The sequence below is a fragment of the Prinia subflava genome, chromosome 8 (genome assembly GCF_021018805.1).
Source record: "Prinia subflava isolate CZ2003 ecotype Zambia chromosome 8, Cam_Psub_1.2, whole genome shotgun sequence".
Taxonomy (NCBI): Eukaryota; Metazoa; Chordata; class Aves; order Passeriformes; family Cisticolidae; genus Prinia; species Prinia subflava.
In genome coordinates, this window is record NC_086254.1 from 22,379,831 (window position 1) to 22,395,171 (window position 15,341).

Here is a 15,341-nt window from a genome sequence, read left to right on the forward strand (position 1 = left end):
GCATAATGGCAGTCTGATGGCAAAAATTCTATCTGACCAATGAGAGAACAATTCCTGACATCCCTAAGTCCTTCCTCTAGAGAGAGGCACATAGGCTTTGTGTAAGGGAAAAAGCACCAACTCCACACTCTGTGCTCAGCCTGTACCTTATGTGGTAGACAGAAGCTTTCTCAGTTCTTGCTCCTGAATTTCTGCTTCCTCTTGTTTGCACTGAGGTCATACACACCTGCCTTATACCTATTTTTTAAAATCATATCAATCATGGCAAATACACATTTCACTCATCCTCTTATAGGGGTTTATTAACAATGAGTAAAAAGCTTAACAACTTACTTCCCATTACAGAAAAATAAACCACGCCTAGCCACTGGTAAATGGACAAGTGGAAAATCTAACTGATAAACATCCTGCATTTCAGTGAACATGTATTTAAGAACAATGTGATAAAACAGAACTAATTTAAGAAGAAAAATAAAGCTAGTAGAGGAAAAATAAAGCTAGTCATAATCTAGCATGACATGGGGGAAAAGCAATTACTCAGAATTGTTTCCTTGCTTCTGATGATTTTGCACTATTTTAAAATACTGTCCTTTTTCCTTTAAAGTCAATTCCATCAGATTATAAATGCTGTCCTTTTATGGGAAATCACCTTGGGGAAAAAAAAAATCAAGAACTAGAATAATTCTATCCTGCAGGAGCCATACAGTCAGGTTAAAATAACGCATGGCAAAATATCTGGGGAAGAGTCCTTGTCAGGTGATGTTCACATTAGAGGATGCACAGGAAAGTAAAAAGACTGAAAGGTAAGTTTCCCGTTTTGGGCTATTTTTAGCTGTTTTCAGAAACAATGCTAGTAGTGCTTGTTCAATAAAGGACCTTAGAAAAACCACGTAAATTGCTGGTTAGATTTTTAATGTTAAAAGTGGAATGAGTTTCAGCCCCACACAATATGTACTTTTGTCACTTCATATTTGGGATTCAATGGAAAATTTATAGGCTGCCTCTCCCCTACCATTCACACTTTACGTTTGAAGGGACTGTTCAGATTATTTTGTTGAATTTTGAAAGTATTTGTGAAATACACATTGAAAAACCTGGAGGCTTTGATTTGCTCAGCTTCAGCTGCCAGCAGCTACACAACCTTACCTGTCTCTTGGGGTGCAGCCATCATTACTGTGCATGAAGATCTTTTATTTGCTATTTTTAATAGCCTACCTTGCTCTGATCATTGGTATTACAAATATTAATTGTTTGAAAGCAAAGAACTGTAACACTTTTAAGAAACCCCACGTGCATCAACATTAGGAACTTCCTGTGCTGGAGACTCCCCTTATAAAAAGGCAAACTATGGATAATATTCCATTTGCAATACCTGGAAAAGGCAATGATTCATTCTTTATTACGAACTAGGAACACCCTGCCATTCCACAGCTGAACCCTATTCATCCCTAGGGACTCCAAAGCCATTAACTAAATTGCCACCTACAAGAACTATTTCTATGCCTCTGAAGCCCAATCAGTTTTTGGAATGTAAGGCAGCAGCTGTTCAGCCTTGAGAGACAGTCACATTAACAAGTAAGACCATTTTAAAAACAAGCATGCTTAATCCAAAACAGAGGGCAAATGTACTCAGAACACATGCAAAGAAAATTGGGCAGGAGCAAGGGGAATGGGATCTGCAGAGATGAAAAGGTGTGCCAAGAATGGTCTATTACACCTGTCACACACAGCAGCAGGAACTCTCATCCTAAATTCCTGGGGACATGGACACCAGAAGAGGCAGCACAGCAGATCAACCACCATTCCCTGAACCTGGGTCCAGGATGCACAATCTTCTCTCACATTAGCAAAATGGGTTAAATATGTACAGCATGACTCCAAGTTTCATCTGGTTTGTGAGCTTTGAAATTGAGCACTGAACTCAAACTGTTCCTTCTGAACCATCAAAGACTTAAAGCCTAAAAGGTGTTTTTCACTTCAGAGTTCAGTGTTACTATCCAGACCCACTCAAAGCCCTTATGAGGCTGCATACTCTGGATGATGAATGCCTCCTGTCACTGACTTCCCAGCCTGTCCCCTTCAGATCAGAAATCCCTAGAGGATGAGCTCCTTAGTGCTGTCTTCCCAGAGGTGTTTTAAATCCATGACTTTAATTTTATAGCTACAACAGACTATGGTACACCAGCACAATGAAGAATAAAGAGAAAGCTCTTCTTTGCTCTCTCTGCTGAAATTTTGCGGAGTTGGGCAACTACTGCTACACTGAGGATAGGAAATGTGGGATACCCCGGAGGAATGCAGGAGTTATCACAGGTCTGGGAAGTTGATGACATTTAGAGTTCCAGTCCTGATCTCCAAGTCAGCACAAGAGTTTAGAGAACACTACAGAAAATGTACACAGGTATCATCTTCAGAAATCATTGAGAATGCTTCTCTTTTGAGTCTTCTGGGAATCCATCATCATGTGTGCAATAAAACCTTTCACTCAACTCTGATTGTGGCCAATCTCTACAGGAAACTCTCCTTTGTCTGATACTCAGATCCAAGCAAACAACTCTGATTTATGATGTAGTCAGTTCGGGCTAGCAAGCAGAGGTGCTGATGACAAGTTCAGAGCACACTGCAGTAACCAAATCACAATGCCTGGAGTCAGGCCAAAATCCAAATTTTCTTCAACTACACAAAGAATGTTGCATATTTTTTCAGTTTGTCAAGATTTATGTCCTTCAATGAGAAATAATTGTGCAAATAAATAAGTACTAGATCTTGCTTGAATCATGTTTTTCCGGACTGAAAGCACTTTGTTCCTTGGCATTTTTAACAAGTATTTTCTAAGGTTTCCGTTGTTTTCTGTTTTCAAAGGCAAACTCTCCTGTGATAGAGCAAACTCAGATGAAGGGGGTGGGGAAACCTATCACTAAACAACTAGCATTTCACGGCAGTAGGAAAGCGTATTTCAAAAACCAGTGCTGAGGAAATTCCACTAAACTTCCTGTGGTGGGATCAGAGCATGGGAAGGGTTAATGCCCTACCATGAGTGTAGCAGCAAGCAGTGATGTTCCACAGACAGCAAAGCCTCAGGATTACAGCTGCTCATAATTGCTAAACACAGCATAAAGCACAAGTCAGGCACCATTGTTTTATGGATAAGTGTAATGAATTTACTGCACTGCTTTTGCAGGGTCTTCGCAAGTCCCTTCACTCAAGGGACTGTTAATTTATGCATGCAAATGAAAGCAGCTCATGACTTAAGCATGACTACTACACATTTGACACAAATCTGTGCCCTCTTAAGTAGGAGATTTTTTCCTCAGCCATGTGCTCTTCATTTGTTTTCTGTTTGAGACAGGACTGCATTTTGACAGAGGGTGACTGATGCACTTCAGTACTACAACAGCAGCATTCATATAGCTTAGAGAATGATGCCCTGAAATATCTGTGTTCTTATCAGTCTTTTAACTTGCATCTGAATTTACCTCACATATAAGCATGTTTGAATTCAAACTGTGCTTCAACTTGATGGCAGATTGCTTCCAAGAGAGTAGATTTTTCTTTTTTTTTCCATTACTTTTTCCTCCAGCATGTCAACACTTTGGTACCTGCTAAAACATCTCCAGCTCCCAGCTACCTTACACTCTTGCAAGGTCTTCTTGGGAATAAAAAGTGCTTGAGCTGTGCACTGGAAACAGGTGGGAATTTCCATGCACTTGCACCTGTGTGAACTGTCCACCCAAAACTCCCACTACAGCAGGATGGTCATGAGCTCCAGAAAGAGGCCTTCAATGTAAGGATTTCCTGTGCTCCTAGGATAAATTACGCAGTCTGCCTAACTAAAAAGTCAGAGCTATGGAAGTTGGAGATACACAGCAAAGCAGATCAAGAATTAGTAGCATTTATGCAGTGAAGAAAACCCTAGCTACATGTGCAATTGCCCATTTTAATTCTACTCTCTCATTATTCTCCTCTACTATAAAACAGTACCATTTTAGCAGGAACATCAAGGTTTACATGAACATATTTCTTACCAGAAGACTCTTTCCCAGGATGTTTTCCACAAGCTTGAAGTCATTACGTAATTGTTTGCTCTTGGAACTGGTGCCCTCCATCTCCTCATCAGCATAAAAGCGGAAATATAAGGATTCATCCTTAAATTCACTTTTCTCCAGGACTGGAAATTATATGTATATGAAATACATATGTGCATTTACATGGAGAAAAAAAGAGAGAAACAGAGAAGAAAGTTAATCAAAATCCTAAATATTTCCCCAGTCTTTACAGAACACAGACCAGATGCATCTCTATCAGTCAGTTCCTCAGCTCTGTATTTTTAAGCTAATTCTGCATTTTAGGAAAATCATTTTCTTCACAGTGCATAGTAGCTCATGACATGAGGTGACCTCCCTGGCATGCAGAATTTATACAAAATGCAAAAGATGCTCTTGGAAGGAAGATGCTATTTAAAACCTCACACTCCTTTCCCACATCCAAATGAATGTGGTCAAACTATAAAAGGAGCAAAGAGGGGTAAAGGGGCTGTTTAAAAGCATGTAAGGTGTCCACACAGACTAAGGCTCAATCAAAAAAAAAAAAAAAAAAGAGAGAGAGAAGGAAATGAGATCTACAAAATTCTAGAAAGCATGAAAAAGTTCTTTACCAGTTTTTCAAATACGAGACCTGGGGCCTTCAAATAAAAGCAGTAAATGATGAGCAAGTCCTACATTCAACATGTACTTATGCAAAGGTCTTCCTTGCAAAGGATGCAATAAATGCCAGAAGTTTACATGGGCTCAAAACAGACCAAATTCTTTCAAAAAACTCCAACTATTCTTACATTATCATTAACTACTATGCAAATTCTCCATTAGTTATTTACAATAATCTGCTCTCAGAAACACTATTCAAAATACAGTGAGTAAATGTTATCTATGACTAAAACTGAATGTCTCATTTGACAAACTATGTTTACTCTTAGGACTTGTATGTTCTATTTCATACTAATACAGATGTGATTTGTTTAATTCTCTTGTTTGAGGATGGATGATGTCTAATTTGGCAATTTGGCACTTCAGATTTGGATGCCTCAGCACTGAGGATTGTGTTTGTTATCCAAGAGGCAAGAACTAGGCAATTTTACTAAACATCTGATATTTCAGGACAGTACTTGGCTTATGCATTGCTCAGATGGCTCAGGAAGAGATGCAGTGAGAAAACATGCTCCTTCTAGCTTGTCTAATCCCTCCAGTGCTTCCCATAACCATCAGCAAGTGGCTTCCCTAGGGAAGGCCGTGTATTAGCTCGAGGACTGTGTTCTAGAATGGCCTGCAAAAACGCCTGCAAATCCTGTACACAGCATGTATGGCACAGCCTAGGAAAGCTGATCTGGGTGAAGTAAGAGCTCATTTCACTGGCTGTAGGAAGCAAAACTGAGGCATTACCATGATGCATGAAGCCGTTATTGCAGAGTCCCACACCCAGTGCGACAGCTTCTTCCCGAGTCTGACAGTCTCCCTAGAAACAGGAGAATAATGTTACACCTCAGACCATTTTCTAAGCTAAATTATTCCCCCTTCCCCAGTGCATAGCTTGTGGCTCTCAAATTAGCAGGATGATCTGTGCAGGGAACAACAGGAAGCTATTAAAACAGGTATCCCATTGCCCACTGTTTGTTCCTCCAGACAGCATCTCTCCCTCCTACAGGAACCAGGGGAACCAAGACCAGCACTGGGAAAGATACCATATTATACCAAGGTAAAGACTTTTTATTTGAAATCAGAGTGTTGGACTTCTGGACCTTCAGTCACAGACAATAAAACTTCTTCTTTGAAGCTGAGAGATCCCCTCCATATTCAGCTCAAGGGAGAAAAAGCTAAGGATGTGAACTCCAAAGGTCAGACAGGTTAAAACTACAGTGACAGTTTGCTTACACAGCAGATTACAAAAGCTTCCGTTTCTCACTACCTGAAGCCATGAGTGTAGTCATTCAAAACAGGTACCAAAGGCGACTCATAAACTTACAGAAATCCCTGAAATGGCAGCCTTAAGCTTTACATCTACAACTCAGTTAAATATAAGAAATGCCTGGTTTTCTCTATGTATCTACTAATTTGCAGCCACAAGTGAAGACTTTACGAACATGGTTTTACTTCTTAGGCAGACAAGTAAGCTTTAAATAGTGCTGGTAAAAATCAGAAAGCACTGCTGGTCTTACAAAGATTGTTAACACTGGTGCGTTGACGCGAGATGAGCAAAGGGACAGGGGAGGGTGGTGTCTGCTGTCTCAGTGAGAGCAGCTGCGCAGCTTATTCCAGCAGGGGGGGCACCTGCTGCTCTGGCAACAGAGGCAATTTCAGTGTATTACTTTCAGTCCTACTTAATGAGAAGCTGCATCCTACACAAGCATTACACCTTTTCTCCTCTCCATCTGAGGAACGAGATACCTGAAAGCTCTCACAGAAGCTGCAGGGTAGTGTACTGACGTAGTTTTAAGCAACCAAGCACCCTCCGATATTGTCAGCAAAACATCAGTCCTACTTCAAATCCTGCTAAGGGGAGCAGCAGTTATTTGCCAAGCAAATGCTGGCAAAGCCCACCACTATGGTGTATCAGCACTATTTAAATACAGGATAAAATAGGATCAGCTCTGGCCAATCCACAGCACTACTAGCTTTTATTAGAGAGACTGAGAGCAGAAAAGGCACAACATTTGCAGATTAGGAACTAAATATTGTTGTCTTGGTAGAAAAGGGATCAAAGCAGTTCTGAAAGAATTGCATGACTATGTAATCACACAAGGAAACCCAAGAAAATAGCTTTAAGAAACCGGAAGTTTAACTTTTACCATAAACTAATTTCAAGTGTTACACAAGTCTTCTCTCATTTTTAACGTCCTGTCATAAGACAAAGCTCAACACTCACATTGTGTTATTTTATGGGATAAATGGGTAGTTTATTTTACAGAGACTGGGATTTAAAAATCCAATTTAGTATTTCAACTGTAAATAAACTGGAGAAATGCCTCCTAATGTTACCATCTTAAACCTTTAGCAGTCTATGTTTGTTCTAAGCAACAAGATCTTTGCATAGGAATGGTCTAAACCAGACTTGGCTACTCCTGATGATGGTAACGTTACTTTGGCCTCAAAGCATTTGCCCAGCAAAATAGCATTCTCTAATTAGAAAATGCAGCTTTAATTCTTTCAGCTCACTAAGTACATTTAAATGTTATATAGGTATTTGTCCAAATACAATAAAGGCAGCAACAAAAATCTTCAGAAAATAGAGCAGTTTATAATCACCAATCTTGACAAGATGTGTCTCAACCTTTTCATACAGAAACTAGATGTGAAACTAGGTACACTAGTTTTGATGTGATAACTTAGGTTTATTCCATACAATCTCTCCATCTGAGTCATCAGAATTACAGAGACAGTTTAGAGTCAGTACCACAGTGAAGAAGCATGTCCAGAGCATATTACTATTACTCTTATTACTACTGCCACCATTACAGTTATTATTATTGCTGTCTAGTTTTCGTAAGGATGTACAGCCTAAAGCCCTAATCATGGTGGCTGGTTGCTTTGGGATGTGTAAACCCAGCAATTGGGATGGTCTTGGACCAAGACTGTTTAAAGCTCCCTTGGAGGAGGAAAGAAAGCAGATGCACACAGGTAAGAACAGCAACCAAACCACTTTTGAATTTTCCACTGATACATTGAAAAAGGAAAGTTTTAGGATTATGAAATGCCTCTCAGCAAAGAGAGCAACTTCTTACCTGTGCAATAAGCCAGTCCACTAGTTTACTTGCAGGGATTACTGATTTGTATGTCTTTAGGTGGTAGTCACGGTCTCTAATTAAGGAAGAGAATTCAGGGAAAATCAGGACAAAAAGGTATACATTTCTTTTACACTCTAAACTTATATATACTATTCTGACTTACTACTAATAAGCAGCCTTCTTTTTTCTCTAGAAAGTTTTAAACTTTTCCAGCAACTTGAATTAAGAAGATACTTCAGATCAACACGAAGCAGTGTTACTTAAAATTTCTCTAGATGTTGTTTCGAGCCACCTTCAGGGAGCTCACATTCCAGCCAGAGGCAACCAGCAGATTCTTTTCACAGATGTCCTAAGCTGCTGCTGTAACCCAGGTTAGAATACTGCCACCAGCAGTTCCACTAAAAATCACACTCTTCTGGCTGGAAATCATCCAAAATCCATTCATGTCCAACTTAAATCTTTTGGCTCAGTACCAGTCACATCTGTAAACTTCAATAATTCTTCTCTAGTGTTTACCTACTAATGTATTCACAGACAGGGACTCTACACATTCCCTCTGTGCCTCCTTTTTGTGAGGCTCACGGAATTAGGCAGCTTTTAGTCTATTTTGTCAAGAGAGATTTTCCACACTTGTTCAGATTTTACTTCCTTTAGTAAATATCACATAGTAGCCGGACACAAATAGAATATGCAGTATGCTTTTATGGAATTAGACAATTTCAGCCATTGTCAATAAGAAGGGTTGTGTTTAGCTCTGGTAACACAACTGGCACCAGCTCACATCCAGCCCTTGCAGAGAGCAGCACTGTTCCTGCAAGAAGGAAAAGGAGCCCTATTGTAACTTGATGCTTTCTGCAGTTTTCTTCCATTTCTCTTGTCAAAGCCATGGAGACAATTGATGGTTTTAGACTTTTGTGAAATATTTCTAAAGAATTTTGATACAAATATAAGAGGACTGTGTGGTTCAGGACATTGGGCTCTAACACCTTTTACCTCCAAGGTCACTGGATTTAATCCAGTTCAGAAGAGCATAAAAGCCATTTTAAGGCTGTTTACTGGCCCCTGTGAAATAAGTTTCATGGTCCTGATCCAGTTCCTAGTTCCACATCACAAAAGGCACTACCACAATTAATTTGCATTAATTGGCTCCCTCTCATTGAGAGTCTCAGTAGAGAGGCCAAATGACGAATGGGCTATGAAGAATTAATTCCTCTCTCACCCTTGGGGGTGGTCCTTGTATTTGAAGCTTGAGCTCCACTGGCATGACTGTGGAAGGAAGCACAGACAGTGGGGCTGTTTTACAGTCCGGATGGATCCGTGAGGCAGGCCAGGACAAGACTTTATTCTTCAGTTCTGTCCAATCGGCCTCTTTTATGAGCACCACACTATCTGATATTGCCTTTTTCCTAAAAATCTAATACCCAAACACAATCTAAAACCCATCCTACCCAACCCTGTTCCTTTTACTAATCATCTACAGATACAAATATGTTGTGACTGACTGTTGTAAATAAACGCAGCAGAAATGTTTGTGTGTTTGCAGAATGCAGGGTGTGAGAAATTAGAAAGAGAAGTGCAACTTTCAGAGCTTGGGGAAAAAAACTCAACAAAACATGACAGCATTTCCAAAAAAATGTGTGCTCAGAAAAAAAGCTTTCCTCATATTGCTTACACACAGTTTTCAACCTCTCTTCCAGTAATGCACTAAACCCAGCACAAATCTGTAGAAGTTTTCTGGGCAGTTTTTCCCTCTCAACTTTCCTAGAAATGCTGACAGTTCTGAATAAGCTGCCATCAAACTTGGTCCAAGGCCCAGTCTTTCCCTGCTTGCAGGTCAGTGTTGGTCAGGATCATTGTTAGTTCACTCTCTTTTCTCCCCATTTTCATCTACCCTGAACAAGAGCAGAAAATGAAGCTTAGAACATTATCCAGAACCATGAACTTTTTTTTGACTATTCAGGTGCAGCTCAGCAATGCACTGACATATTGTCCATCACATGCATAAGTGGAACAACTTGTCTCACCTCACAACTTCCCAGAAGTACATGACAGACACATTCAGAATTTTCAAAATGTTTTATTTGTTATACTTCAATGCCCAAAGCAGCATGATTTGTTTCCAGTGGTATATATCATCTTGCCCTCAAAGTACTAGAGTGTCAGATTTTATTTGAGGAAAAATATAAAGGCAAAGACTACTGCAAACTCTAAGGTTTCCAGGGAATAAAACTAAGTAGAATTGTATCTCTCAAGGTTGTCAACCAAACAATTTTGAATCTGATTCCTCCAGATCCCTGTGGCACGTGTACCAGCTACTCCAATCAGCTGTGCCCATTTTCTAGAAGGAAGGTTGCACCAGAAAAGGCTGCATGAGTGAAGGGATCAGCAGTCCTGAGATGCCAGATAAAGCAGTGACCCAAAGGCACAGCCCAAAGCAATGGGCTTTGCACAACCAACTTGGCAAAAGCCAGCTTCCTCAGGCTAAGGCGAGGCTTGTCAGAGGCAAAAAGTCATCATAAGAAGACATAAAACAATGACAGCCCGAGAGATTAAGTTTTCTAGCACGGCCACAAAAGGAAGAATGAATAAGAAAGAGAATGGTGGGAAGAAGAGGCTAAACATATTGAGAATTACATCCATCCAGAAGGATCCTAAAACTTCTGAGAGTCTGATACCTTTCACTGATTATACACAGTTTGTGTTCACGATGTCACTAGCACAGATCAATCCTGATATGGGAAGATTCTCCAGCTGGGAAGCTATTACAAAAATAGCACACTGACAGAACACCACAACACCACAAGATGGGCCTGTGGGAGTTATTTTGTCCTTGTTGATTCCCCAAAGCATTAACGTAGATCCACTTCAGTTTGTGGGTACCCTGAGGGACACTTTTTGAACTTCACATCCCATGATTTCTACTCTGCCTATGAATTGCCATCTTCAAGGGTGAAATGCCTACATGCAAATACACATATGCAACCACAGAACCATTTTGTCTGCCACTGGCAGCATCATGCTTTCCTGCTCTCCACACCTTCTGGGCTAAGTGAAATCTGTGCCACTGTAGAAGAGTTATTCTGGGAGAAAAACCCAGAGTTCCAATGATGCAAATTTATGACTTATGAACTCTAACTCATTGCAGCTCCTTTTAACATGACAGTGGCATTTCAGTGAAAATTCAGTTGTACAACTCATGGACAAGAGATCAGTTTTGTTGAATTTGGGAATCCAGCTGTCTCCACTAGAAGTTTTTTCTTCCTCATCAGTTTTTTATTTGTAAAACTTTAAGTTCTCCTAAGTGAAAATGCCTAATCTTCTATCATAAATACCTAAACAGTACAACTACAGAGTTTACGATTGTTTCCATTATAGGCCAGAAATGGACATCATCTGATGTCACAGTGAAGTAACAACATCTGAAAATCATCTCCTGGGCTCTGGGAAGAGAGTTACCTAGCACTAGCAGACTACCTCAATTCTTCAGCAGTTATTTATACAGAGGCAATTTCTTAAGATTCCACACAAAAATTTCAGAGTTTCTTCAAATTACAGCTTCAGCTTTTATTCTGCTTCAGACTGGCTTTGTTTGTTTAGGGTGCTCTGAATGACAGAATCTTAGCACCACACTGGAATCTGTTTACATCGCTTCAGCATCTGTTGACATTTTCTATAACCCAAATACAGCAACTGCAATCCCCACACGTGATCTGCCCTGAACCAGAGCCACTGTAACCATCCCCAGTTCCAACATTCTCCAGGAGCAGCACTGCAACTGCAAGTCTAAGCTGAGGAGAGGCAACGGCAGTAAAAGAGCCAAGAAAATTCAGAAAATTATTGTTTATAGTAAGAAACAAGAAAGATTTCAACAGTAATGTCATCCTTTTAACAAAGTCAGATAATAAATACAAGGGGATCATGAAGGGGAACTTACTTTACCACTGGAGTATACAGGCAGTGCAGTCGGCAGTACAGTCTCACCCCCTGAAGAATGGAAGATGCAGAGTGTTAGCAGCTTTTTTCTTTTCAAAGAAACACTGACTAGCTCATGCTAACAAAACCTGGACACTGATGTCTCTACTCAGCTGGAACTTTCTATTGATTAATATTGATATTCAAAATAGTTCCTTTAGCCTCTCTGTCAAATATTCTTTCTTCTTTCCTGGCTTCCAACAGCCAGAAATCTGTTTTTACCTCTGATCACCTCTATTCCAACACTTTCTCCATTAATACTTTCTCACAATTAACCCATTAACCAATGTCCATAAGAAAAAAAAATCAAATTTATTAAAAGGCAGATGGACAAATATGGATCAACAGAACTCATCTGACAGACAATTATTAGGAACAGTTAAATATTGATCTCTTCTATCCCCCTGAACCACCATGCCCAGATTTGCAGCAAACATGTTACCACCTACTGTTTTGAGACGTTTTGTTACTCTGTTGGGATTGCAATCAGCAGTCTCGGGTGCAGTCACAACTATATTGTTGTTCATTGCTAAACTCTGCTTCCTGTCCCTAACGTGGATGTCTCGTGTGGCACTGGGAGGGACAGCTCAATAGAACATGGATCAACAGCAATGGCAATCTCCCACACAACAGGTCAGTGACATTCAGAGGGAGAGTAAACTTCTGCTGCAAATCACAAAGCTCTGGCTAAGGATGATATACAAACCTTGGACACGATGTCTTCCAATTCACTTCTTGGCTTGTACGTTCCATCATCATAGCGAAATCTGTACATGACCTGTTCATTCTTAAACTGGTGCTTATCTGAAACTAAAACATCAGCATGATCATTAAAATTGTCTTTTGTCCTCACCATGTTCCTTATAGGCCCGTTGGTAAAAACTGAATCTTTTAAATTTTACATCAGGTTCAGTTTATGAAAGGCTTTGGAAACAGTCCTAGTGAAGGGAACTGGGAACATCTGACCTTTCTCGATGAGTTTTGAACAAAGTGTTCCAAATTCCCACAATAGTTATCACAGCATTTATAGCCATTTTTGCAGTTGCCCAAAACTCTGCAACTCCAAAAGCAGAAGCATGCTGGTGGCAGGAACTACAGCTGTCAGAGGTATTCTTCTATCATGGTTCTTACAGTTACCAATGAGCTCCTTCTAAAAATTAGACTGGTTTTTTTTCAACCAGAAAAGCCATTCCACAGCAGAGCAGTTAAAATCTTATTGAGTAATGCTATCTGCTGATGGGCTTTAAAGGTGAGGACACAAATGATGTTTCAATGTGATCAGGAGCCATTTCAAAAGAAGCATTAGCAAAAATCAGAAGATACTTAAAAAACACACCCAGATTCAGATTTATCCAATGCATCAGACTGGAAGATGGCTGAAGTCTACATCCAATTACATGTACGTTTATCCAGTCTCTATTCTAAGGCAAACTATTTCCACAGAAGGTGGAGGTGGGAAACCCTCATCCTGAAGATGGTAATTTAGTAACTAGTAGAAGTTATTTGTTTCACTGAGGAGTAAATAAGTGGGAATTTTAAGTATAAAAGTGCCAAGAATGAGCAAATTACAACTAAGTAATAGAGTATCTTGCAGATTTTGTATGTAGCAGAGAAATGCCATTGTTCCCACCCTAATTTAATGGAAGCCCGTTCCAACAATCCAGAGTAGGAGGAGGAAATCTGGAGAAGAGGTAAGGTAGGGTAGCTGAGTCACTGTATTCTTCCCTGCCTTTGCCCAAATCCATGATCAGGTCTCAGTGCCGGAGCACTCCTGAACACTTTGGATGCACCATTTGATGAACTGAGAGAAGATACGGATTTACACTACTTTAGATGCATCTTAACCTAAGTCTGATTAACCTAAGGAGACTGGCTCCTCAGAATGACTGACGACCTGGGTTAGGCAAACTCCAAAGTACAGGAAACAGTCTGAGATTGTCTGCCCCTTGCAGAGTGGGTGGGATAATTGTTCAGAGGGCAGACACCAGAAATCCTTAAGACCTTCCCTCGCTACAGAGGACATCCTGGTCTATAATTTCATATTCCTACTTTTGATTATATTTTCCCTTAATTTCACAGGATAAAAAAAAATTGCAGGATTCAATGTATCCCCTTTTGTCTACAGCTGACTCTCTAAGACGTGCAAGTTATTGACGTCTTCAAGTGTCTTCAGGCTCTGGATTTATGAATTTCTAAATCAAATTGATTCTGTATTACTAAAGCCAACTGAGAATTGAGTTAGCAGAAAGTATCTTCTGTGTCTGACACACAGATCAGGTTCTGTGCCCTGTTACAGGTACCAGATCTTCCCCATCAGCAGTCCCAGATAAAATAGCCAGAGCTAAAGAAGATAAGGAGGAAATTTCAGGATAAAACACACAGTGCTCAGCATTTAGCAATATTCTACGGCGCTGCTTCTCAGGCAGGCTGAGAGAGCAATGGTGTTACGCCAAGTGAAAATGAAGCATAAAATATAATTGCCTAATGCAGAATGGCGTTCAGGGCCTCCTTATGGTGCTTACAGGTTCTTGCTACGTTAGGAGGCACGACAGGATACTTTCATGATTTTCATTACAAATACCTTCCAATGTTTAACAGTAACTTTCATTGAGACATGAACATCAGAAACTCTGAGGTCACACAAAACCAAATCAGATGCATCTTACTGAGAATAAGGAGAGCAGCAGATCTAACAGCATAACTTTTGAAGTGCAAGTTTGTGTTAAGAGAAAAAAAACACCGATGAAAGTGTCAAAGTATGAACTTACGGCAAGGTAAACAGTCACATGAAGTAACAAGCCTCAGGAGAACTTTCTGCCATGTGTGCACGTTCAGAATGTAGGCCAGTGAGGGTGTGAGAGCCAAAGAGCATTCCTCTTTTAAAGAGGGATCCCTCCACACTGAAGCCAATGCTTCAGTTCTCCAAAACCAAGTTCACAAAAGTGTTTAGTGCTTTTGAACTCATGCTCAAAACTTCAAAGTCTGAATGTGCCTGAAAGCACATCTTGGTATGTGGGGATGGAAGTGCATGAAGGACTATGGGACTGCTTATAACAGATTCCTCTATGTGCTAATTAAAAGAAACTAACATACATAATTTCTTTACAGTGTTACTGTCACCTGAAACACAAGTTTGTGGTGCTAGGTAGCCAAGAGATTAAAGCAAGACTAGCCTAATCAAATTGCTCCCTGATTTCAAAGAGGCTGTATGAAAATGTAGACCAGTGGTGACTTAAGACCCATCTACAGTATTCCTTTGATGGGCATTTTGCAGCTAAACTCACCTGAATGCTGAAATTGGGATATTTGCTGTTTAATTAGAGTAGGACTGTGTTGCTCTGTCTGCATAACGCAATATGGAAACAGTAGGAAACAGCAGGAAACAAGAGGAGAAATCTGAATTTAAACAATGTAATCTGGAAAAAGACTTTTAGTGGAAATGCAGGCAGCAAAGAAAATTTTCAAACAAGCATACTTCAGTCATGCAGCACTTTTGTATGCGCTGTCCTACACTTCTAGAACATCCCTCATCACAACACTTCAAGGTCATCAGCTGGCTGAGATGAATAAATACAGTCCCCCACTATTTTAAAGA

General features: G+C 40.1%; 1 protein-coding gene across 2 annotated transcripts in view; it reads right to left on the minus strand.

The window, feature by feature from the left end:
* PREX1 (phosphatidylinositol-3,4,5-trisphosphate dependent Rac exchange factor 1) overlaps positions 1 to 15,341 on the minus strand; it is a 112,956-nt gene that overhangs the window by 25,763 nt on the left and 71,852 nt on the right. For both annotated transcript variants that reach the window (XM_063404130.1, XM_063404127.1), the window contains exons 12-16: positions 12,453 to 12,556; positions 11,709 to 11,758; positions 7,772 to 7,847; positions 5,436 to 5,508; positions 4,026 to 4,168 (exon numbers count right to left, since the gene is read on the minus strand). In XM_063404130.1, the coding sequence (XP_063260200.1) occupies positions 4,026 to 4,168; positions 5,436 to 5,508; positions 7,772 to 7,847; positions 11,709 to 11,758; positions 12,453 to 12,556 (446 nt within the window). The remainder of the gene's footprint in view (positions 1 to 4,025; positions 4,169 to 5,435; positions 5,509 to 7,771; positions 7,848 to 11,708; positions 11,759 to 12,452; positions 12,557 to 15,341) is intronic.